The sequence below is a fragment of the Microtus oregoni genome, unplaced genomic scaffold, assembly GCF_018167655.1.
Source record: "Microtus oregoni isolate MIOR12 unplaced genomic scaffold, Mior012 000033F_ref0000390, whole genome shotgun sequence".
NCBI lineage: Eukaryota > Metazoa > Chordata > Mammalia > Rodentia > Cricetidae > Microtus > Microtus oregoni.
In genome coordinates, this window is record NW_024543092.1 from 3,390,722 (window position 1) to 3,414,936 (window position 24,215).

General features: G+C 41.9%; 1 protein-coding gene across 2 annotated transcripts in view; it reads left to right on the top strand.

Annotated features, from left to right (window-relative positions):
* Aig1 (androgen induced 1) overlaps positions 1 to 16,902 on the top strand; it is a 227,443-nt gene extending 210,541 nt beyond the window's left edge. Inside the window, exons 5-7 of one of the 2 annotated variants that reach the window (XM_041680412.1) lie at positions 9,472 to 9,635; positions 10,223 to 10,288; positions 16,228 to 16,902. In XM_041680412.1, the coding sequence (XP_041536346.1) occupies positions 9,472 to 9,635; positions 10,223 to 10,288; positions 16,228 to 16,265 (268 nt within the window). In that variant the 3' untranslated portion in view covers positions 16,266 to 16,902. The remainder of the gene's footprint in view (positions 1 to 9,471; positions 9,636 to 10,222; positions 10,289 to 16,227) is intronic. The other variant, XM_041680413.1, reaches the window with a different exon arrangement.
* The last annotated feature ends 7,313 nt before the right edge of the window (positions 16,903 to 24,215 follow it).

Consider the following 24,215-nt stretch of genomic DNA (forward strand, 5'->3'; position numbering starts at 1 on the left):
TCACAGCATACAGAGGGAAAGAATAGATAATAATAATATAGTTTTCCTTAGTTATGATAAAGATAAAATAGATATAACTGGAATTCTTGCTTGATAACTGTTTTATGTAATTTTTCTATGTTAAAGTTAAAACCCTCCTTTTTTATTTGAACAGAAAAGGGGAGGTGATGTGCTGTGATAACCATTAATGAATAAAGAAACTGCTTTGGACCTACAGCAGGACAGAACCTAAACTAGGCGGGGAAAAACTAAACTGAATACTGGGAGGAAGAAGGCCCAAGCCAGAGAGAAGCCAGGTAGCCCTGCCGGAGACAGACGCCAGTACTTTACCCAGTAAGCCACAGACATGTGGTGATACACAGATTAACGGAGATGGGTTAAATTAATATGTAAGAGTTAGCCAATAAGAAGCTAGAGCTAAGGGGCCAAGCAGTGATTTAATTAATACAGTTTCTGTGTGATTATTTCGGGGCTAAGCAGCCAGGAACCAACAAGCGCCTCCTTGCAACAAACAACAATGAAACTTCCAGGGTTTCCAAAATGCAGTAAAACAGGTCCCAGTGAAGTCAGTACTGGGAAGAAAGTCCATGGGACCTTCAGAGTAGCCCTCAAATTGAACATATCTACATCCAGTTCAGTCCACATGTGAGCAGACAGCCAGACTTGCCCGTGAAACATCCTTCAGAAGTATTGGAGAGTTGAGAAACAGTAAGTCAGAGCTGATGTCCACACTCTGCCCTACCCAAACACAGACCACAGCCTGACAAATGTAGTGATTCCCCCCGCTTAAATATGGTGTGACTGCTTAGGAGATAAGTCGCTGCCTTTTCTGAAGGAGTGTTTCATCCTGCAGTGCTCTCCCCTCTCCTCAAAGGAAGCTGTAAAATCTGGTCCTTGACTTTTATAAGACATTCAATCTTGTGTTAAAACTTCACTAAAAGTAATTCATCTTGCATTTTGCAACATCTCTGCATCTCACACATTTTCCATAATGATCATGTGAATTACTTTTATAGTGAGAGGGGGAAAAACTTTATAGAGAGATTTTATGCCTAAATCATCTTTTAGGGTCTAAGCACATTAAAGGCTTTCTGGGGTCCCGTTCCCATCCATCACAGGCTAACATCTGGAGCGGTAGAGGAACCAGCTACCCAAGCTGGGAACTTAACTACTGAGACGTGTATCCCAGCTTCCCCACATCTCAACCTCTCTGGGCCTCAGTGTCCTCAGCTTTAATATGACATAAATATAACACCTCCCCCCCCCCCGACAAGGAGTCCTGTAAAAACACAGAGCCTGTCACTGCCCTTACAAATGTAGTTGGCTGTAAGTTGCCATTGAACATGGGTCTATATCCTGTATATCTTTTAAGCCGCCTAGCTCCTTATCTAAATTTGAATAGTAACCTTGTAATCCTCTTAAATAATCAGGAAAATAAAAAGGTTCCTGGTGGTACAATAGCTATTTGTGTCCATTCTGGATAAATAAGGGTAACAGCCAGAAAAGGAAACATTGACAGGTGGCCCTCACTGTGCTGTCTCAGACTCTTGTCACTGTCCCAGCTCATGACTTTTCTAACAAGGTGATCTTTGCCCATGTGGCTACATAAGCTAGGGAATTTGAGAAGGTCGGTTTGTTTGAACTCTTCATCAAAATGCGATAAGCAGTCAATATTCAAGATAGATTTCAATCACACACACACACACACACACACACACACACACACACACACACTATTGCTTCCATGCTCCTACTGGAAACCGTTTTCCTAGTAACTCTTGCTCCTCAGCTTCTGTGTTGTAGACTCTTTGAGCCACGCCCTGGCTTCGGGAAACTACATTGCCTCTCTGGCTTCCACATCACTAGCCCACATCCACGCTTTCACTGTTTCTCCTCAGTCTCCTTGGTCTGCCGCAGCGTTACCATCTGGGCAGCTCTTTTATGAACCCATTTTCCTGATGCATTCTATACACTCTCACCTGATGGTCACAGTCTGTCCTGATAGCTCCCACTATCATCTTGTTGCCAGTGAGCTTGAGGTCTATGTTGCTACATCAGACCCATGTAACTAACAGCCTTCAGGACAAGTTCGCTTGGATATCATTTGAACATTCAAAGTGAGCGTGTCCAAACAGAACTCCTCATCCCCTGAAGGCAGCTAGGTCAGAGCATTATTTCCTATCTCAGGAAATGGCAGCTCTCCCTACCTGGCTCATCAAGCCAGGAATCTATGATTAATCCTTAACTCATCTCGGTAGCCTCTCAGAATCAGCTCAGTCAATCACCAAGTCCTCTAAATCTGTCTCTGAAATCAGTACTTTTTTATTTTTTAATTTTTTACTATGTATTTTAAAAAGAACACATTTTGTGTTGTGACCTAGCCACCAGGAGTGAGTGTGTGTGTGTGTGTGTGTGTGTGTGTGTGTGTGTGTGTATACTCACGCATGCATTCCCATATGAAACTTCCATTTTCCAAGTCAGTTTTGCTCATCATATGCAAGTCCTTCTGCCTTTTTCTATTCTGTTATCTTGGTTTTGTTTTTAATGTTTGTAACCCATGGTTACTGGCAATTACAACCAGTGCTTCAGGGAACGGAAGGAACACCTGATGCATAGTGTTTGCCCGTGTGTAAACAGAATAACTATGCTTGAATCCAGGCTACCATGTTTTTATTTCCAATAACTGCCACTTCAATCTAGGCCACCACTGGTTTTGGAGAGAATTGGTTTTCAATTCCATCTGCCCACATTTATTTAATCTGCTTCAAAGACTTCTTTCTCTCCACACTCAGTAGTCTAACTTTTGCATGGTTAAAAAGACCACCCACAGTTTGACATCAGCCCCTCCTGTACTCAGTCCCCGGTCTCAGCAAAAATGTTTCCTCCTTGACTCTCTTAGAGTTTTTCCTTTTTCTTGGGTTTTTGGATAGTCCTTTTGGCTAGAAAGTTCGTTCCTCCCATCTTTAATTAGCAAACTCTTCCTCAACCCGTCAACCACTTATTATCCTACCATGTGACAGGCACAGTGGCAAGTGCTACAGTGATAGAGAGGAGTAAAGAGAGATACAGCTTCTCGCTACACACTTTCTACACTTGAACTAACCTGGCAGATCAGGGAAACTTTCCTGAGTAAGTGATGGTTGTCCAATCACCACAGCAGAACTAAGATATCTGGGGATGAATACAGCTAGTCTGTAGGAAGGGTAACTACCAGCATAGGTAGAAAGAGGTGCACACAAAAATCCACATGGCAAGAGGGAACGTGGAAAATCAGGGAACCGGATGAAAATCAGTACGGCTAGAGGTAAAGAGCAGCAAGGGAAAGGAGCAAGATGAGGCCAGACAGACGGGTGCAGGCCAGTGAGAGGCAGGTGTCTATCCTTCTTGCCTATAACAAAAATGAATGGAGGAGCATGGGCATGGGGTAATAATGTGTTCTTATTCTGGTTGAGAAAGCTCACTGTGCCCATGTGACCATAAGAAGAGGACGGGAAAAGAGAAGAAGACACAAACTAGAAAATGTTAGTCTTCTGGGCTGAGAAAATTTTCATACAACTTAAAATGGTGATAGAAATAGAAAAAAATATAATGTATTGCAGAGATGATTGTGGTAACCTTGATCAGACAGGGCAGGGCTTTGTATGGTGAAAGGGGAAAATGTTGACAGGTGTTGGACTTGCAACTGAACCGTTCTCAGAGATGAGGAATCTGGGAGGTCTGGCGAGAAATAGAAATAGCTTTGGCTGCAGATAGACTAAGTTTTAAGTGCACATCAGATGTGCAAAATGAGATGCTGTCAGGGCTGAGAATATTTTCTAGACCATAGAAGAGAACTGGACAGGGATACAAGTTTGTGAAATATCTGTGTATGTGGTAGATGTGAAGCCATGGTCATGACTGAATCAACAGGGAATGTATTACATTGAAAAGGTGGAGGAGTTACAAACTAGCCTCAGGGAAAGTCCAGGGCTGTAGAGTGTTAAAAGTACTTACAGCTCCCTCAGAGAACCTAGGTCCAGTTCCCAGCATGCACTTTGTGACTCACAACCTCTGTAACACCAGTCCAGGGTATCTCTCCTGGCCTCTGAAGGCCCCAGACAAGCACATGGTGCACTTACATGCATGCAGGCCAACCAGGATTGGGCCTACAATAAAGCTATAAAATTCACATTTAATGTAGAGTAATTTAACAGAAGGAAAAGAAAGAGTGGTCAAAGTGGTGGGAGGGGAGGAGAGAAAGGGTGTTCAGGCCAGCCAGCATGCTGTATCGGGACATCAGTAATGAAGCGGGGGAACTGGAGAGATGGGTCAGTAGTCAAGAGCCCTTTTCTATGGGACCTGTGCTCAATTGCAAGCACCCACATGGCAACTCACAGCTCTCTGTAACTCTGCTTTCAAGGGATTTGGTGCCCTCTTCTGGCATCCATAGGCTCTGTACACACATAGTGCACAGACAGACGTTCAGACAAAACCCTCAAAAACATAAAGTAAAATAAAGACCATATGTTTAAGGATAATTAAAGTGTGTTGGCAGAAGAACAATACAAAGTAAGGATGAGGCTGTGAGTATTCACCACGTAAGAGTTTGCCTTGGAGAGGAGAGACAAAGAGCGATGGTTGTGAAATCATTGAAAACATTTTTATTGCACATTGATGAACATCATGTGAACATTTCAGCTATGAAAGAATGGCTTAACAGAAAGCTGAGTATACAAGAGCCTATCCAAGGATGACTAGTTGTACATGAGCAATCCATGTAAAGGCAGGAACTAATCCCGATGCACCCGTGGCGCTCCTATCCCGGCCTTTGTAATTGTTGTGAGCCTTCTCCTTTAACAGCTGAGCCACCGCTCCAACTCCTGAGCTCTGTAATTGTGCCCATCGCTGCAGATGCTCTTGAAATAGCTTAGTTACCCACCAGGCTGGACTCACAAGGACACGCATTACCTCTGCCTCATTTACTGCTGTATCTCTGCAAAGTGCTGAAATGGGTGACATGGATAAGTGTCATTTTTTAAAAAACTTGTAAATTTCAAATAAATTGATTAGAGGTATACTGAATAAAGCAGATAATACAGAAGTTTTATAATACTGGTTAATATGTGCATATGTGTACAAATATTTGTATACACATGAATGCATGCATACATATACCATGGTTGTTAATTTCTGATGATAAAATTTTTAGCATAAGTGCCATTGCTTTAAGCATAGGTATTTGGGCACTTAGATGAGAAAGCTTTAAAAATGAGACAGCAACTGAAAACAACCCAAGAACGAAGACCTCTCCACTCATAGACGAGCAAGGCCATGAGTCATCTTTGCACAGAGACTTTAACTGTGATAATATCAAGGAAACAAATGATGAAATCACAGCCTGTTAGGACAAGTGGGTATATCATTCACACTAATCCAGGTGTAACCCCAAATAACAGGACTTTTGCATCTATACCTGGGTAATTTGATGACCTAACAAGTCAAAAAAAGTCAGAAAGTGGGGAGAAATATGAATATTTAAGACAATATCATGTGCCTTGAGGAAAATAACTCCAGACAACAAAGAAGTAATCAAGCATTGATGGGAGAGGGGCACTTGGGGCCCCTCTCTTAATTGGGGAGCTACTTGCAATTGAAGACTCCTGGGGGCTGGAGAATGCTCTTTCTTCAGTAGTGTAGCCGCTGGTCAGTTCCCCGTGCTCCAGCACAGATCTCCTGCACCCACACTCATGTAAGCAATTCTCATTATTCTCATTCAGGGGAAGAAGGGACATGAAGGTAGAACCAGGGGAAGAACGGGTCCAAAGAAGCTAGAGGGTAATAAGAAAGGGTAGTTAGTGGATTATGAATATGGTTGTAATACATTCTAAACATGTGTGAATTCCTCAAAAAAATAATTAAAATATTTTGAAGGGAAATCAATTGTGTATTTCTTTCCTGACTTTTCTAGGGTTTTTTTGTGGCCTCAGATTTTTTTACTTGTGAAAGGGGGATAAATATCCCTTAAAGGGAACTTTATAAGAATATATATGACATAGCATATCATGTGAAAGCACCATGTACAGCCTAATTTCACAGGATCCAGAGTATAGGGACGAAGCATGGAAACCTTGAGTTGGAATTATCATTTGTCCAAAGTGATGTGGATGTGTTAACCGGTTATGGAATTCTAAAGTTTGAGGAAAGATCCAGTCTGGAGATAAAGATTTAGGATCCATCTAAAGACACATACTATATGGCTGTGGTTGTATCTCTTGGCATTGTATTTTGGTTGCGTGGAGATCACAAGTGCATTACATAGTCTGAGGAGCAGAGCTCAGGCCTGGCATCAGAAGTGATCTTTATGAGCTGCAAATGAAACGCCCAGTCCTCCAAAAGCCAGCAGAGAGCCAGGAGCAGGTATGCAGAGTATAATTAATGTTTATAGTTGAATCGTGCCCCCAGTTTGCCTCATGGAGGAAGCATTTACAGTTAGTCAGGTCACGATGTTGTAATTGATGGGTAAAAATAATTTACTATTTGATGACATTAAGTTGGGGTATGTTTCATATTTTCTACATGGATGCTACTTAGTAGCTGCCACACTACCTCCCTACCTTAGTTAAAACTAGACAAGGGAGATTGACCTCCAGTGATTTATGAACTAACAGAACAGGTTCTATCAAACTCCACACTCTAACAATTTAATTTCTATTAGTCTCCACAAGGGCTTCATCTTAAGGAAAAAATTGTTTTTCCTAACTTTTTTTTAATAGATCTATATTGGCTTGAGTAAGTCAGTGCCATGGAAACAGCCATCTCTAGATGTATACTTACATGTCATAGTTACTATGTCTAGCCCTCAAACTTGTCATCATCTTCAAACAAACACTCTGTTCCTCCTCTGGTCCCCTCGGACCCTTGTGCATTGGTCAGCTTTCCATTGCTGTGAGATTAACAGTCTAAAAGTAGGAAACGGTTGTCCATCACAATTCCAAAGGGTGCAGTCCACGGTCACCTGGCCAGATAGCTCTCATGAGGGAGCAAGCAGAACTAGAAAATTCTCATCTTATGGGGACTGGAAGGAAGAGAGAGGGAAGGGGCCAGGGATGAAGTATACCCTTTAAAAGCTTTCCCAGGGGCTGAAGAGATGGCTCAGCAGTTAAGAGCAATGGCTGCTTTGCCAGTGATCCTGAGTTCAATTTCTAGCACCCACATGGTGGCTCAAAACTTTTGGTAATGAGATCTGGTGCTTTCTTCTGGCCTGCAGGCAAAACACTGTATACATAAAAAAAAAATCTGAGAGAGAGAGAGAGAGGAAGGAGAAGGAGGAGGAAGAGGATGAGGAAGAAGAAGAAGAAGAAGAAGAAGAAGAAGAAGAAGAAGAAGAAGAATCTTGCCCAAACAACCTACTTACTCTAACTAGACTCCACATCTTATAACCTCTTCAACTTTCCAGTAGCCAGTTGATTTAAGAATTGATCAGTGGGTGTGTTCATCCTCTCATTAGATCAGAGTCCACATGATTCGTTCCCTTCCCAGAGGCCTCAGCACAGGATACTGCTGCTTTGAGAACCGAGCCTTCAATCCATGGGCTGAGAGGGAAGCTTTTTGACAGAGATGTAATATGTGGTGATCTCTATTGTGCTTTGTCTCTCAGTTTGCCTACTTTGGTGTCTCATACAGATGGAATCGTCAGAAACTGTCCTGTAATTTGACTTCTTTATTATCATGTTTTCAAGGTTCAGTATGTTGTGGTGTGTACTAAAGTTTTAGTCTTCCTTGTACAAATCAGCATTCCATTGTGTATTATATTCAGCCCTTTGCATATTCATTCATTGTAGTGGCATTTCAATTGTATTTTAATAAATAAAGACTGCCTGAAGATCTGAGAGTAAAACAGTCCCACTGGTCAGCCTTACAGACCAGGTTATGGTAACACACACCTTTAATCCCAGTAGCCACACTAATTGCCATAGAAATCAGGTTAGAGCATGCCTTTAATCCCAGTGATGTATGCCTTTAATCCAAGCCCTAGAGAGGAATATAAGATGGGGGAAGATAGCTCTCAGGGATAGTCTCATTCTGAGATTCTGGGAGACAGGATCGCCATTTCAGACTGAGTTCAAGGTAAGAGCCAGTGGCTGACTGTTTTGCTTTTCAGATCTTCAGGTTGAACCCCAGTTTTTCTCTCTGAGTTTTTATTGATTGTGCTTAAATTCACCTCTGAATGGACATGGGTTGGACCATGGCTGTTCTGAGTGCTAGTGTATTGATGTGTTTCAGTCTCAACTTTTAAATATTCTGGAGATGAAACCAGAAGTCTAAACCACAAAATTTTGAGGCCATAAATGTCCCTTGCATGCTTACAGGCATGTGAATGTGTTTATGTGTGTATGATTTGGGCTTTGTGTGTTTGTATTTCATTCATTTAAAAAGTGAAATTCTTTTAGCAGCACCGCCAGAGTGTTTCACCTCCATGGTCGCTGGGGCTTTACCCACACAGATAATACAAACTGTAGTGAAGTTCCATGGCTTCCCGCCACCACTGAAGCCTTTGTATGGGTGTCTCCACATTTTTTGACACTGAAGTGTAGAAAGTAACCTTTCTTCCCAATGTAATAGTTATTTGTATTTTATTCATTCTCCCAAACTGGTTCTCTTTGGTAAAAGGGCAAACCCCAAATAATCCAGAAAACCACTACCAGCAGCCATGCCAGGGTAGAGGCGGCGAGGCTGGCAAGCAATGCTAGTTGGTGTTGCTGTTCCTGCCGAGCCAGACACGTCCGCCCCAGAAACAGGATGGTTACGAGGAAGCATGCGCAGATGTCCAGAAGGGAAGTGAGTGCAGGATCTGCAGAGCAGAGAAGCAGGAAGCCTGCATCTGCGGGGTGATGGGGTGGCGGCCCCAGAGCACGCAGTTCCTGTCTCTGTCTCACTGAAAGGCGCTGTGGCAAGATACCTGGCATACACTCACTCGGCTTTATTACAGGCTGATTGCCTAACGCTACATTGTTCCATTGTATAAAGAAGAGATTAAAGGGATTGTATAACAGTATTAAATCACCCAGCAGTTTCTAATACCTGACCAAAACCTTTTAAGTGTCATTAAAGACGAGAAGACGCTGCCAGGAAGGAGGAGGCTAGGGAGACGTGTCACTCAGTGCATTGTGGGGTCCTGACAAGGTCCGTGGGACAGAGGAAGGACGTGGCAGAGGAAGGCAGCAGTGTTTGGTACTGACGGGCCCATGGTGACTTCTTGCTTGGAGTAACTGTCTTAGAATTCTACAAGATGTCAACAGGTTGAGGCTGGGCCGTACAGGAGCTCCTTGTCTTGGAGTAACTGTTCTAGAATTCTACAAGATGTTAAGAGGGTGAGGGTGGGCCATGCAGGAGCTCCTTGTTGGTGCGATGGGCTTCCCTTTGTAACACACCAGCTTTGACATCTGCCATGACCGTGACTCCATCTTTGTCTCCTCTCCAATTCCAATGCAGGGTGTGCTGGATACATCATGTCACCGGCATGTGGGTGTACCCTTTCCTGGAACACATTGGCTCAGGAGCCAGGATCATCTTCTTTGGGTCAACAACAATCCTAATGAATTTCCTGTACCTGCTGGGAGAAGTCCTGAACAGCTACATCTGGGATACACAGAGAAGTGAGTATCGCTGAGGGCACATGCACAAGAACAGCGCTGCCTATGAGAGCCTTGGCAGAGGGAGGCTTCTGCGGCAGCCTCCTCTTCAGCCCTCCACCCAGGCTCTCCACGGAAGCTTCATTTTTTTTTATTACAGTATTAATTTAAGAGCTGCTGGCAGTGCTATCTGAAAGGTTTATTTCTCACTTGGTCTTATTAGGTAGTAAAACATCCAAACCTGAAAGATAAAAGAAGCGCGCTCATAAAATTATATAGGAAAAAAATACAGTGTTAACAGGGAAACAAAAGTGAAGCCAGCTATGATTAACAGAATTCTGCCAAAGTGAAAGGGCCCTAAATTAAATAGTAAGTTATTGAAAGAGCCTCATTAAAAGTCACCAGATCTCATTCTTCATGTCATCTTCTCATGGATGCGGTCGTCTCAAAGGAATCTCATGATCGCGAAGCCAGCACTGCAAACGGTCCAGGTGGCCGCCCTTTGCCAGAATGGAAGGTCGCAGAGAGATGCAGTCATTAAAGGCTATATTTCATTGCTGCTAAAGTACCCTTAACCTTTGACTTGATTTCTCTTCTGTTTCTATTTATAGCAAAGCCTCCTTCTTGGCAAGACACACAATCTTATCTAAGCTGTGGCAACCCTGTCCAAAATCTATGTAAGAATACATAACCGCTGGAAGGTGGAAAGGCAAGGACTGGCCATGTAGTGATCTGAACCCTGCATGAAAACACACCCAGAGGCTGGTATGGGGGGTCAGAGAGATCTGGACATCTCCTTGGACACGGTCCGCTATTCTAGAGATGAACTGTAAATGGACTGTGATCCGCCAATGTTGAGCACCTGATTGAAGGCAGTTGCTTTGCAGGAGCTCAGTCCTCTCGTCTAATAAAGTAGTGTTTGCATAGTCGTTGCATCCGATCGCTTTGTGCATGCTTCTTCTGAGACCGTGTGTGTCAGCGCGTCAGCCAATGCTAGGTGGCCCCCTTTTTAATCCATTCTGACCATGGCTTGGAGAACCAGACAGTAATCTTCTCATGACGTTTCCTCCATTCAACAGAAGCAATAATCCTTCTCTTTTAAGCTTAGACTTATTTGGCGCCTAAAAAATGTTCCTGAAATAAAATGCAAGACTGTTTCCTCGCCATCGTCAGAGAATGCCTATAGTTAGGTTTAAACTAAGATGTTTTAAAAAAAAAAAAATTCTGGCTTCCTCTATCCCCTGGATGTGCTCAATTCTGGCAGACATTTGACCATGACTCTGCTACTGCCTTGAGTATATGCCTGAATGGCATAAGATAACTACCCAATCTAGACCAGAGAATGTTGCTTACCAGCAGCATTGAATAAGGAGTTAAAGATGAAGGGTGACACTGAGTTTTCTGAATTGTTTGTGAGGCTTAACTGGTTTCTGTTGTTTTCTTGCATGACATGCATGAAAACCAGTCACCAATTTATAGCTTATTTCTGTTTAGAGATTAATTTTGTCTACAATCATTTAGTGGAGCCCCTGGGAGCTGATGTTTGTGACAAACCAGCATCTTCCCCCTGCTGGCCTTTCCACAACTGTGTGTGTGTGTGTGTGTGTGTGTGTGTGTGTGTGCGCGCGCGCGCCCTCATTTTAATATGTTCATCTGATGCTCATATGCCTCCTCTGCCACTGGTATTACATTTTCATGCAACTGTGCTCCTTTCCCTTTTAATGAGTGTTCTGGGGATCAATCAGAAGTCCTCTTGCTTGCAAGGCAAGTACTTTGATGACTGGTCCATTTCTCTAGTCCTTTATCCTAAATTTACATGCCAAAAATTTCATTCTGTTTATGTAGTGGGATTTTTTTTCATGCACCAACACTTAAAAATTGGAAATTTTCATATTATATTTGGACTTCCTCTCCTTACCAAGTACTTTAAGATCTGGTGACATTGGTCCCACTGTTCCTTCTGCCAACATTGGATTTGAACTGAGTATCAGTTGCCACTTCTTTTAGTCGTCTAACTTCCCCTAATTCTCATCTGGTACTTAAGTCAGTCAGTTTCACAACTGAGTTTAAAACTACAGATTAAAATCAGTGTAGGCGTGCATGGGCACGTGTGTGTGTGTGTGTGTGTGTGTGTGTGTGTGTGTGTGTGTGCACGTGTGTGTGTGTGTGCATGCTCATACACCTGAACATATGCTTGTATACATGCATGTACATGTTGACTACTGTTTACACATACAGTACAATATAAATAAATAAAAGTTCTTGCTACAAATCAGTTACTATAAAATTCCACAGTGAGGAATATGGCATACAAGGTATAAAATACCTCCTGAATTCCTTAATGGTTTTCAATGGCTCAAATTTTCTGGGTTTATTCTACAACTTCAAGATGAAAAAAAAAAAATTGCAGACTATGACAGCTGGAGGTAGGGACGTTCTTGAGATTATTTGAAACCATCCCCCACCGTACAAAGGCAGCTGAGGCCTGTGAGTGACCTTCTCAAATAGTCACTGTTTACACATACAGTACAATATAAATAAATAAAAGTTCTTGCTACAAATCAGTTACTATAAAATTCCACAGTGAGGAATACGGCATACAAGGTATAAAATACCTCCTGAATTCCTTAATGGTTTTCAATGGCTCAAATTTTCTGGGTTTATTCTACAACTTCAAGATGAAAAAAAAAATTGCAGACTATGACAGCTGGAGGTAGGGACGTTCTTGAGATTATTTGAAACCATCCCCCACCGTACAAAGGCAGCTGAGGCCTGTGAGTGACCTTCTCAAATAGTCACCAGCAAAGCCAGTGTCTTCCACCTTCCACTTAAGCTTCAGCCCCTTGTCACTTCTAGTGAACTATCAGAATGTCTCCGTGTTTTAGAAACACAAAACAGACCACCTGCTAGGAAATACAAGCCCTTAAAATAAGTTAAACTAATGGTCAGATATTTGCTCTTTTTTAAATAAAGTGGCTCTGTGAGAGCTGTTTGTTTTGGCACTGATAAAATACCACAAGCTGGATATCTTAAACAATAGGAAGAGAGTGTCTGACATATGGATGCCACAAGTTCAAAAGCAAGATGGTGTCGGGATTGGTTCCTCATGAGATCCTTAAGAGAAAGTCTACCACAGGCCTAGCCTGGGCTGGAAGTTGTTCATCTTTATGCTCAGAGATGTGTCCTATGCATGTGATATGATCTTTCATTTTACCTCTTTTAGAATGACACCAGTCAATACTCACCCTAATGGTTTCATATTAACTTTATGAAGACCTCAACCAATTCAAGTTATTTCTGAGACAATGGAGATTAGGAATTCAACATTACAAATCCGGGACTCTATATAATTCATCCTGTAATAGTCCCTCTGCTATAAATGTCTTTGGCACATGTAAAATATCTTCTCCTCCCTCAACCCAGTATCCCCAAAAAGCCATTCTGACAAAGAAAGAAATAAAAAAAGAAAGGAAGGGAGGGAGGGAGGGAGGGAGGAAGGAAGGGAGGGAGGAAGGAAGGAAGGAAGGAAGGAAGGAGAAGGGAAGGAAGGAAGAAAGGAAGGAAGGAAGGAAGGAGGAGGGGAGGAGAAGGGGGAGGGAGGGAGGGAGGGAGGGAGGGAAGAAAATCTCTTCTGAAGTATGATGTAAACCTACAAACCATCTGTGGGTAGGATATGATCATAATTCATCCCAAAGCAAAATTGTTCTTTGGGTTCATGCTAACCTCTAAGACTAGACAACAAGTTACCTCCTTCTAAAGTATGGTGGCCGAGAATGTACAGTCCCCTTACAAACAGGCAGAAGGGCTCATGACTTGCTAGCAAATCTGAAAGCAAGCAGAGGAAATTTCCTTTAATTTAAAGGCTTGAGAATAATCCTCTTTGGCTAGATGCTGTAGCCCTGAGGCTCACAAGGAGGGGTTGGGCCCTGCCTTCCAACCCCTGGAGAACAGAAGATCCGCCCTCCCCCAAATCCTGGACTGGGATCATGGCATGTGTGGAGGGAGGTGGGGTGGGAGGAGGTGCTCTTGTGTCCTTGGTCCTCCATTTCATGCTGTGGCTGAGCCCTTCATCCAGGATAGTACTTTCATTGGGTATAAAACTCTCAAAAACGATGCTGGTCTCTTCCTGCAACTCAAGGAGACCCACCCACACCTTCAGAGAAGAGGGTCCTTTGGAAGGCTTTCCTGGATGACTGTGGCTCGTTCTGGTTTCTCTGGCGGTGATTGCTTGGATCCATGAGTCAGATGCCTAATTTCTTTAAGGAACAATTGTCTGGCCTCACCCTGAACATTCTCTCACATTTTGAAGTACTGTGGGTCAGGACTTTGGCATAGGATTGTGCTGTTCAACTCATGACACCTGAAGCATGACTGTTCTTCAGCTAAGACTGCTCTAACTCCAGCAACCCTGACTAAGGCTTCTGCTCTCACCAGAGTCGAAATTTGAGACCAGAAACAACAGTGCTCGAGAGTGAAAGACAGAGAAAAGGGCAAAAAGGGTAGGAAAGAGGAGGGAGTTAGACCCAGATCTCATGTGCAGGAATAGGTCCATTCTCGATAAGGCCCATCCAGGTTGCCTGGCCCCTCCCTGGCAGAAGCCCTGGGCTCTCACTTTCTGAGTGCTACTCCCTAATGGAAGCCATCCCCCTGCTTGAGAATATGTGTGGATACCTCCCTCGGGGTCAGTCTTGGCCCTCTGTGTTCCACAGGTATAGCCTGCCTCAACTTTCTGATGGGTTTCTGTCTGTCTGGTTTTTGCCTTGGTTTGGTTTGGTTTGGTTTTTGTGGAACTACGTTCAGTTCTTTTGTTATTAGCTGCGTTATTTTTGCCCTCTTCCCCATGGCTGCAAAACCAATATATGAGGAGCCATTTCTCTTCCAAGTCAGGGAAGCCCAGATCCTCCACCTCTGTCCTCTTTTGAAGAGTCCACCATTGCTGCTGAATCAACTCATCAACAAAATGTTCTAGAGAGAAGAGACCAAAGAGATTTTTTTTAAAAAAGATTTTTCATCCCATCCACTCCCAGCATCTTTACTCTTGTGTAGAGAACACAGGACAGAAGTGGGGACTCGGGAGAGTGCTGTCTGAAGGGAGCCTGCATTGTTAACTGTCTTTGCCTTGGTTACACACCCAACAATGGAGACACAGTGTAGACGCTTCCTTTCAATCAGCTCCTCTCTCCTCGAGCCCTTGTTCCTAGGTGTGATGTTTCCCTCACATGATCCATGGGAAGTATTTTGGAAACTATTTTATATCTCAGCCAGTTCCTTGCCTGCGGAAATCAACCATTAGCGAGGATGCCTGCTCAGAGCATTGACTCACATTGCGTTGCCTATTCTGGACTCTATGAAGCTAGCTAGGAGTGGAAGCTGGTGAAGGAGGGGGTTCCCTCATTATCTCTAGAATAAAGCAACCCTCGGAGGTTGGGCTTTATGGCTGATCACTGTGGGAAACTATATGTTGTTTATTGCTTTTCTGCTAGTCCTGTTTTCAGAGACGTCCTCTAAGTGCACTTATTAACAACGAAGATTAGCTGCGTATCCACCATAAAATAGACACTATCAAACACTAGGGCTATAATTAGTAAAATCTCTGCCCTTAGAGGTCTACACATTTATAAAAGAATACTAACAGGACCAGATAGACAGTATTTCAAATTCCTTTGTTCATTATTGCGATTGAAACAAACACACAAGAAGCATTCAAGAATTTAGGGAAGGGGGATTAGAAAGATGTTTATGTAGAAACAAAAGAAAAAAAAAGGAAGAAGCGGGTAGAATTTCTGCATTTAAGTATAACTTGCAAAAGTAGCCTGAACTATTTCATCTCCAGGAAAACGAACCATCACCAACCATTCACTGCAGACAACAGACAAAGCCTTCCTGATCCAGTAGATACATGTCCTTCAGGAAAAGCCGATCTGGATGGGTTGGCTCCTGCAGGCAGGACTTGAGTTTCAGCACTTATAAACATGGAGCCAGAAGTACAGTCATGGCTACAGTGATTTCTAGCATGCCTGCGGCTCTGGGTTCATGCCCTAGCGTGGGGTAAGGGGCAGGGTTAAGCGTGTGTGTGTGTGTGTGTGTGTGTGTGTGTGTGTGTGTGTGTGTGTTATAAATAAGCAGAAACAGCTCCTGTGGCTAATTAGGACTCCATGAGCTTTTTTTAAAATTAATAAATTTTAAAGAGAACAGCTCTAAGGCGATTAGGAAACCAAAATCCAGGTCTTGAGAATGGACAGGCCTGAAGCAAAAAATAAATGAAGCTGTTTAAATGCATCAGCTGCATGGCTCCTGCTGCTGGCGGCTGGTTACGAAGCTGGAATTTCCTGCTGGAATTTCCATCATGCAAACCAATGAGTCAGGAGGAATCCTGCCCCAGGGTTCTACTCCCAAAAGCAGGAGAACCAGGCTGTCACAGAGATGTCAGGAAAGTGTGGGGAGAGAGGTCACTGAGGGCGTTTCTAGAAATGGTTATAAATTACTTTTCTCCTTAGCTAGGAGAAGGGGGGCGGGGGGAGGTGGACAGAAGTCAGCTAAGGGAGCCAGAGATTCTACGAGCAGCCCCCATCTAGCTCGGCATGTGACGCTCAAATAAAGCTTTTTGTTTTTCTAGGTATGGAAGAAGAGAAAGAGAAGCCTAAGGTAGAATGAGATCCAAGTCTAAAAGGGAAAGCAGGAAGGAGCTACCCTTGAATTCCTTTGGCCCTGGGCACCAGCAGTGAGGAGACAGAACTTCAAAGGGGCCATGGCATCAACCCTGTCTCCCTGACCCTGAGGGAAGACAACTTTTATTTTCAAAAATGTGCAAAATAGGATGCATTGCTTTTGAAAATCACTCACCCTTGTTGTTTGAAGTACTCTCTTCCAAGTTCATTCTTGGCGACATTTTCCCTCTTTTCTAGTTTTAAACTAAAGTTGATCATCGAATCTCCATTTCTGCAATAATAACTCCATTTACTGAGGAAAAATCAACTGTGTTTCTTGTTAAGGAATATAATAAAGTTGCAGGGGGCAGATGTGGATCCAGATATTCATATTTAGTCTTAAATGTGGCTGGAGTAATGACTCTGGGGCACAATATGGACCCAAGAGGAGGCAGGAGAGGTGGTTCCTGTGGTGGCAGCCATAGTTGCCTGGAATGAGCACTGTTAGTAATAAATAGTACCAGTTTAGTTGAAACCCTGAGTGTGCTTGAATCTCCCTATTTAATCTGTCAATAATTCCCATGTGCAAACATTATTGTTAATAAAGATCCACCAACCAAGCTTGATGTCTGCCTGGTCCATCTCAGTGTCAACCACGTGGTTCAAGGGTCTGTGCCTGTTTCTATTGAAGCAGACCTGTTGACTGTACTTCATTCATTCCTGTGACTTTCATATTTTAACAGTGCTATGTTGTCATCATTCTGGAAGGAACACTTTAAAATCTAACTTATAAACTCTTGACCATAATTATTTGAAAGGTAGAAAACAGTGTTATACAAATTATAAAATAATTACCTACTTAGTGTAAATATGTTCATCCTAAAGTAGATCAAGTGATACAAAACCGTTTATTCTATAAATAACTTAATTGGTGATACAACTTAGGAAGTGCTAGAAAATCCACTTCCCCATAGACACCTATGAATGTGTTCTCTCTTGTTTTATCTACAGCCACCTCTTCATAAAGGAGCCTGATTATCCCCATTGACAACTAGAAAGGGCCCGGGACTCCCCAAAGAGAGAATGTTTTTATGAGGCTCCTGGTGATTTATTAATAGATTTCAAGATGTATGATTTAGGACTGAATATGTTCATACATACATTACAGAATGTATATCCAATTTTAAACAGTATTTTATTAAAACTTTCAACCAGAAGGAAAAACTCGGTTAATAACCATACTCATTTAAAAAAAATGTATTTACAAAGACTTTTGATGACTGTTTTGATGACTATTTATTCAGCAGTTATAGGTCTATTTGACCAAAAGCATTTGTTCAACTATGTTCATAGCAGCATTATTTGTAATAGCCAGAACCTGGAAACAACCTAGATGCCCTTCAATGGAAGAATGGATGAAGAAAGTGTGGAATATATACATATTAGAGTACTACTCAGCAGTAAAAAACAATGACTTCGCGGATTTTGCATGCAAATGGATGGAAATAGAAAACAATATCCTGAGTGAGGTATCCCAGACCCAAAAAGATGAACATAGGATGTACTCACTCATAATTGGTTTCTAGCCATAAATAAAGGACATTGAGCATATAATTTGTGATCCTAGAGAAGCTAAATAAGAAGGTGAACCCAAAGAAAAACATATAGTCATCCGCCTGGATATGGGAAGTAGACAAGATTGCAGGGCAAAACCTGGGAACTTGGGGGTGAGGTGGCACGGGGCTAAGGGGAAATGGGGTGAGAAACGTGAGAAGGGGAGAATGGGGGGAGCTTGGGAGAATGGGATGGTTGGGATAAAGGAAGGGTGGACACGGGAGCAGAGAAATATATATCCTAATTAAGGGAGCCACCTTAGGGTTGGCAAGAGACTTAACTCTAGAGGGGCTCGCAGGTGTCCAGGGAGATGTCCCCAGCTAGTACCTTGAGCAACTGAGGAGAGGGAACCTGAAATGATCCTATCCTATAGCCATACTGATGAATATCTTGCATATCACCTCAGAACCTTCATCTGGTGATGGATCGAGACAGAGACAGAGACCCAAATTGGAGCACTGGACTGAGCTCTTAAGATTCAAATGAGGAGCAGAACATGAGCAAGGAAGTCAGGACCATGAGGTGTGCACCCACCCACTGTGACAGTGGAACTGATCTATTGGGAGCTCACCAAGGCCAGCGGGACTGGGACTGAATAAGCATGGGATGAAACCGGACTTTCTGAACGTGGCGGACAATGAAGGCTGATGAGAAGCCAAGGACAATGGCACTAGGTTTCGATCCTAATACATGAACTGGCTTTGTGGGAGCCTAGCCTGTTTGTATGCTCACCTTCCTGGTCCTGGATAGAAGTGGGAGGACCTTGGACTTCCCGCAGGGCAGGGAATCTGGACTGCTCTTCATTCTCTCTTCATTCTCAAGAGGGAGGGGGAATGTAGTAGGAGGGAGGGGGAGAGGGGTAGGAGAGTAGGGGAAGGGGGCGATGTGTGCGAGGAGGAGGAGGGAAATGGGAAATGGGGAGGAGGCAGAAAAAAATAAATAAAATTAAAAAACATATAAAATAATGGGTTTCATTATGACATTTTCCTAAATACATATCATGCACTCTGTTCATATTTGCCCATCCCATTTACATTCCTTTACCTCTCCTCCCTTCATACCTGACATTTTTATATTGGCTTTGCAACAACTTGACAGCTGGGTCCCTGCAGACCCAAGCTAAGAATACATCTCCTAGTATGACTTAGCAGAAATCACATATCCCTGCACAGATACAAGTGATGGAAACATAGAACCCAAATCTTCATGGAGGAGCATCAGTGTGACATGGTAAAAAGAAAATGTGTAATCAGGGCATAGTAGCATCGAGATTTGGACACGGCTGAGCACATCTAAAAAAAGCTGGAAGATAAGTTGGAATTTAATATAATAGATAGTTATGGATGGAGGGGGCTAGAGCAGGAGGATCAAGTGGAGATGGCAAATGAAAAGGGAGATGAGGAAGGGGATACCAGGAAAGGCAGCTAACGTTATGGGCCATTTGAGGGGTAGTATGAAAGCCTATAACAGTGGAAACTTCCATATATATATATGATCTAAATGAAATCACCAAATAATAGAGGAAGCACAGCCCCACCTGGCCATCTCTTGTCACCAGATGAAGCTTCTAGCCCCAGGACCGGGTTACATCTCATTGAGTTGGTGGCCAAAGGAACCCCATGGGAACCCCCAAATGAGCCAGGCCATCACCAAGACTATAGGTTGCTCTCTATAAATTGAAGGCAAAGCTGCATTGCTGAAGACAACTCAATGAACAGAGAGAAGTCGAACTCATGTCTACATGGAGCCCTATGTAGCCTCACATTCTTACGTCCTTGGTACAGGAAGGTGCTCTGCTCTCTATGAACAGCAAAACATTAACCCAACCTTAAGAATGATGTCCTGCCTGCAATATGTGTGAGGGTCATGATGGCAAAAGCTTGTGGGAGTGATCAACTAATAGCGGATTTGGCTGAAGGCCCACTCCGTGAGGTGGAAACCTTACTTGACACTCCTTTGATGACCGGGGTCCCAGGGTAAAACCAAATACTACTGGTCTAAAAACAAAACAAAAAAAATAGCAATAAAATGACTCCTAGCGGCATTCTCCATAGATGAGTGCCTTGCTCAGTCGTCATCAGAGAGGCTTCCTCCTGCAGCAGTTGAGAACAAATAGCAAAGAGCCTCACAGCCAAACATGTACAGAGTGAGAGTCTTTGGTACACTCAGCCCTAACCAGAATATCTCCATCAAATCACTCCTCTCAGGGCTCAGGAAACCCTGCTGAAGAGGAGTGTCCTTTAGTAAGTGGCTGTCTGTTTCTTGTGCCTTTTCTTGCATTTTTCCTTCTGTTTGTTGGTTTTGTGCAATTCTGATCCGTTAGCTTTTGTTTTATCATATCATATATTATTATACTTCGTTATCTCACCGAAGCCTGTTGATTTTATAATGAGAGACAGAAAGGGAATGGGTCCAGATGGGAGGGCAAGTGGAGCTGGGAGGTGTAGAGGGAGGGAAAAACCATAATTAGGATATATTATGTAAGAAAAAATCTATTTTCAAAAGAAAAGAAATAACAAAAATAAAAAGATAAAAAATTTAAGATAATTTAAAAGAGAATTAAACATTAAATTAATATATGATAATTGGCATACAAGATGTAATAGGAAATAGTGGGGAAAGTCCCATTTGCAATAGTAATAACTTTATAATGAAAATTATGAAACAAATGCAAAATAGGATTTTAAAAAGTGGAAACATCTGAGAAATCATAAGTGTGCCAAGCCTCAAGTTGCTTTATAAATTCAGCATGAACTCAATAAAAGTATGAACCATGTTATTTGTTTATTAGTGAAATATGTACACTGGTATTAAGAAATGTCTCAGCGATTAGAAGCATTGGTTGCTTTTTCCAGTGGTCCTGGGTTTGATTATTAGCACCCACATGGTGGCTCACAATTGTCTGAAACAGTCCCATGGGTTCCATCACAGTCTCTGGCCTCTCGAAACATGATCTGCATCATGCAGAGGCATGCGTGCAAGCAACACATCCATGCATAGAAATAAAAATAAAAGTTAAAAAATCACAAGGAAGAATTGTTAAGCCAACTTCTGAGGAGAAAAACAGTAATGAAGTAAAAGAAGACTAATGCAACCAAAGAGTAAGATCCTGCTAACAAAGCAAGGTGGAACTGTCTAGAAATGCACAGATTTGAGGGGAAGCAAAATGGAAACATTGGTAATACAAAAACAAATACATGAAGAAACTTGAAATACAATAAAAGTTTATTTCAAGCCAGTGAGAAAAACATGGATTATTTGACAAGTATCATCAGGCCAACTAGAAAGCCATCTGGATAAAAATAAGTTGAATCCACAAATATTCCTTTAATCTTGGTAAATTTTGAATTGATCAAGAACTTGACATTTAAGATAATGCATTAGAACAATTTTCATAATTTTTCTGAAGTAGAAAAGCCTTTCTTAATTGGGAGTGAACTACAAAACTTTCAAAATAAGATGAACAAATTCTGCCATTTTAAAAGAAAGGAAGAAAGAAAGAAAGAAAGAAAGAAAGAAAGAAATTAAATCCCAGTGCTGTGCCCAGCCTTCATAAGGGAGGTTTATTACTGCACAGATAGTTATTAATACAGAAACACATAAGTGGCCAATGAGCTGAGGATAAGTGCTGAGAGAATACTAGGGACACTGGCTACTATCTTATTCAGCAAGCAACACTTTCTGATTCAGTGGCTAAACTGACACCTACAAAACCAGAGCCCTGTGGACTTTGAGCGCGGAGCTAGACGACCTTACAGTAGGACTCTCGCATTTGTGCATCAAAGCTGCATGTCCTATGGCTTAGATTCGGTTTCATGTGTCCCGTTTTCCCTTAGAGGGTTATTTTAGCTTTGAGAACCAGAGCCCCTGAACCTGAAGGACACGTTTTGTGACATGCACAACCTGTCTCTGCAGGTGTTCTGGATGCACCAAGACACTCCCACCCTGTAACAGGTGCTGCCCTGTAGCAGGTGCTGGCCATCTAAAGGTGCCCAGGAGCAGAGAGCCCTGAGAATGAATCCACCTGCTGTGCTGCAGGGACTGAGAGGAGAACACACATCCAGCTTTGGAGACTCTTGCTTCCTTCAGGCTGTTTGGAAGGATGTTTATACCTTTGTGTGTGAAGACTATCCAAGAAGCCACAATTCAGGAGAGAAAGAGCTTCTAGCTCCTCTCCTGGAAAATAAAAATGAATTATTGATTAATGAGAATTGATTTAAGAAAAAATCGGACCAAAGATGCAGAGCAAGAAAAAGTTATCTAGATTGTACGACTGACTTAACATACCCCTTAAAACAAAACATAGTAAAAAAAAAAGTATTAGGATTACAAAACTAATTCTATAATAAAATTAATTTTCCACAGCCAAATAGCCTTTTCTTAAGAGGCTTTTTAAAGATTTAATAAAACAAAAAGACACATGGAATTCCAGAAGAGTCCATTTCTTGAGAATATCATTTTTGTTTGTTTTTTTATTGTGGGTTTTGTTGTGGGTTTTGTTGCTTCCAGATACAACCACATGTCATTTAGTGAAGGGTATAGGTTCTAAGAAATACCTCCTTCAGCCATTTCTTCACTGTGTATACATCAAAGTGTGCTCTTCCTCAAATGGCATGGTGGTGATCAACTACTAGACATGGCATTCTGACCAATAGAGGTATACTGGAGACAGGTGCCTGAGGCTGTTCCTGACTCAACATGACAGACTGCTTTCTAAGAAAGCTTATTGGTAAGTAAAAAGTGTTTAATCTTCAATAATAATTATAAAACATATACAAAATAATAAACGAGTGGTGGTCACTTGTTATTACTATCAAGTGACACAGGCTGTAGATAACTGGATGAGATACATCATTACAAAATGGACAGGTTGCTTACATGAGCATCATCACAGATGTGAAGAATATACTATAACATAACTGCATTTATGATTTTGCCAAGCAAGAGGAATTTGTTCCTCAATGACAATCTCGCAGAATTGCCTTTGTATATGTGATCCTCCCATGGAGGACCAAAACACCTATGCCATATATAACTATAATTTCCAAATAATAAATTTTGAAAGGCTCAATAGAAGAACAAAGAGGTAACACTGAGGGAGAGTGTCCTGAAAAAGACAAGTACTTTTGTATATTTGTGCTGTTATGATACATTTTATAATGTATTATAAAATGCAGTCATTGAAAGAGTATGGTGTGGGTAAATAATAGAGAGGAAAACCAATAAAAGTAGATAAAAATACAGACACTACCTCTATACATTAAAATGTACTAAATAAATAAAGATGGCATTTTGAATTAATAAGATTATAATAAAATATTCAATAAATGGTGTGGAAATAAGTGAAAAAAACCTATTTTATGAAAAGAAAAAAAGACCCTTAAACCACATGTAGATATACAGAAACTTCAAAAATGATTGTGAGAAAACCAATAGCACAGGCACTAAGATCAAAAATTAATGAATGGAACATCATGAAATTGGAGTGTTTCTGTAAGGCAAAGGAAACTGTCAATAAGATAAAATGTCAGTCTGCAGGACGGGAAGGGATCTTCACCAGCCCAACATGAGACAGAGGGCAGATTTCTGAAATATATAAGGAACTTAAAAAACTAGATGAGAATAAACCTAATAATCCATTAAAATGGGGTGCAGATCTAAACAGAATTCTCATCAAAAGTTCAAGTGGTCGTGAAAGACTTAAGGAGATGTTGACCATCCTTGGCCATGTAGCATTAGGAAATCAAAATGACTCTGAGATTCCATCTTACATCTATCAGAATGACTAAAATAAACACAAGCGAGAGCTTATGTTGGAGAGGATGTGGAGTAAAGGAAACACTCCTCCATTGCTGGTGGGAGGGCAAACTTGTACAGCCACTTTGGAAGTCAGTAAGGTGGTTCCTCAGAAAACCGGGACTCAACCTACCACAAGACCCAGAAATACCACTCTTGCACATATACCCAAAGGATGCTCAATCATGCCAAAGACATTTGCTCAACTATGTTTGTAGCAGCTTTATTTGTCATAGCCAGAACCTGAAAGCAACCTAGATGTACCTCAACTGAAGAATGGATAAAGAAAATGTGGCACATTTACACAATGGATTATTACTCAGCTCTTAAAAACAAGGACACCAGGAAATTTGAAGGCAAATGTATGGAACTAGAAAAAACTCATCCTGAGTGAGGTAACCCAGACGCAGAAAGACAAACATGATATGCACTCACTCACTCATAAGTAGATATTAACTGTAAAGTAAAGAAAAACTATGCTTCAATCCACAAAGCCAGAAAGACTAGGTAACAAGAAGAGCTCATAGGCAGATACCCAGTTCTCCCT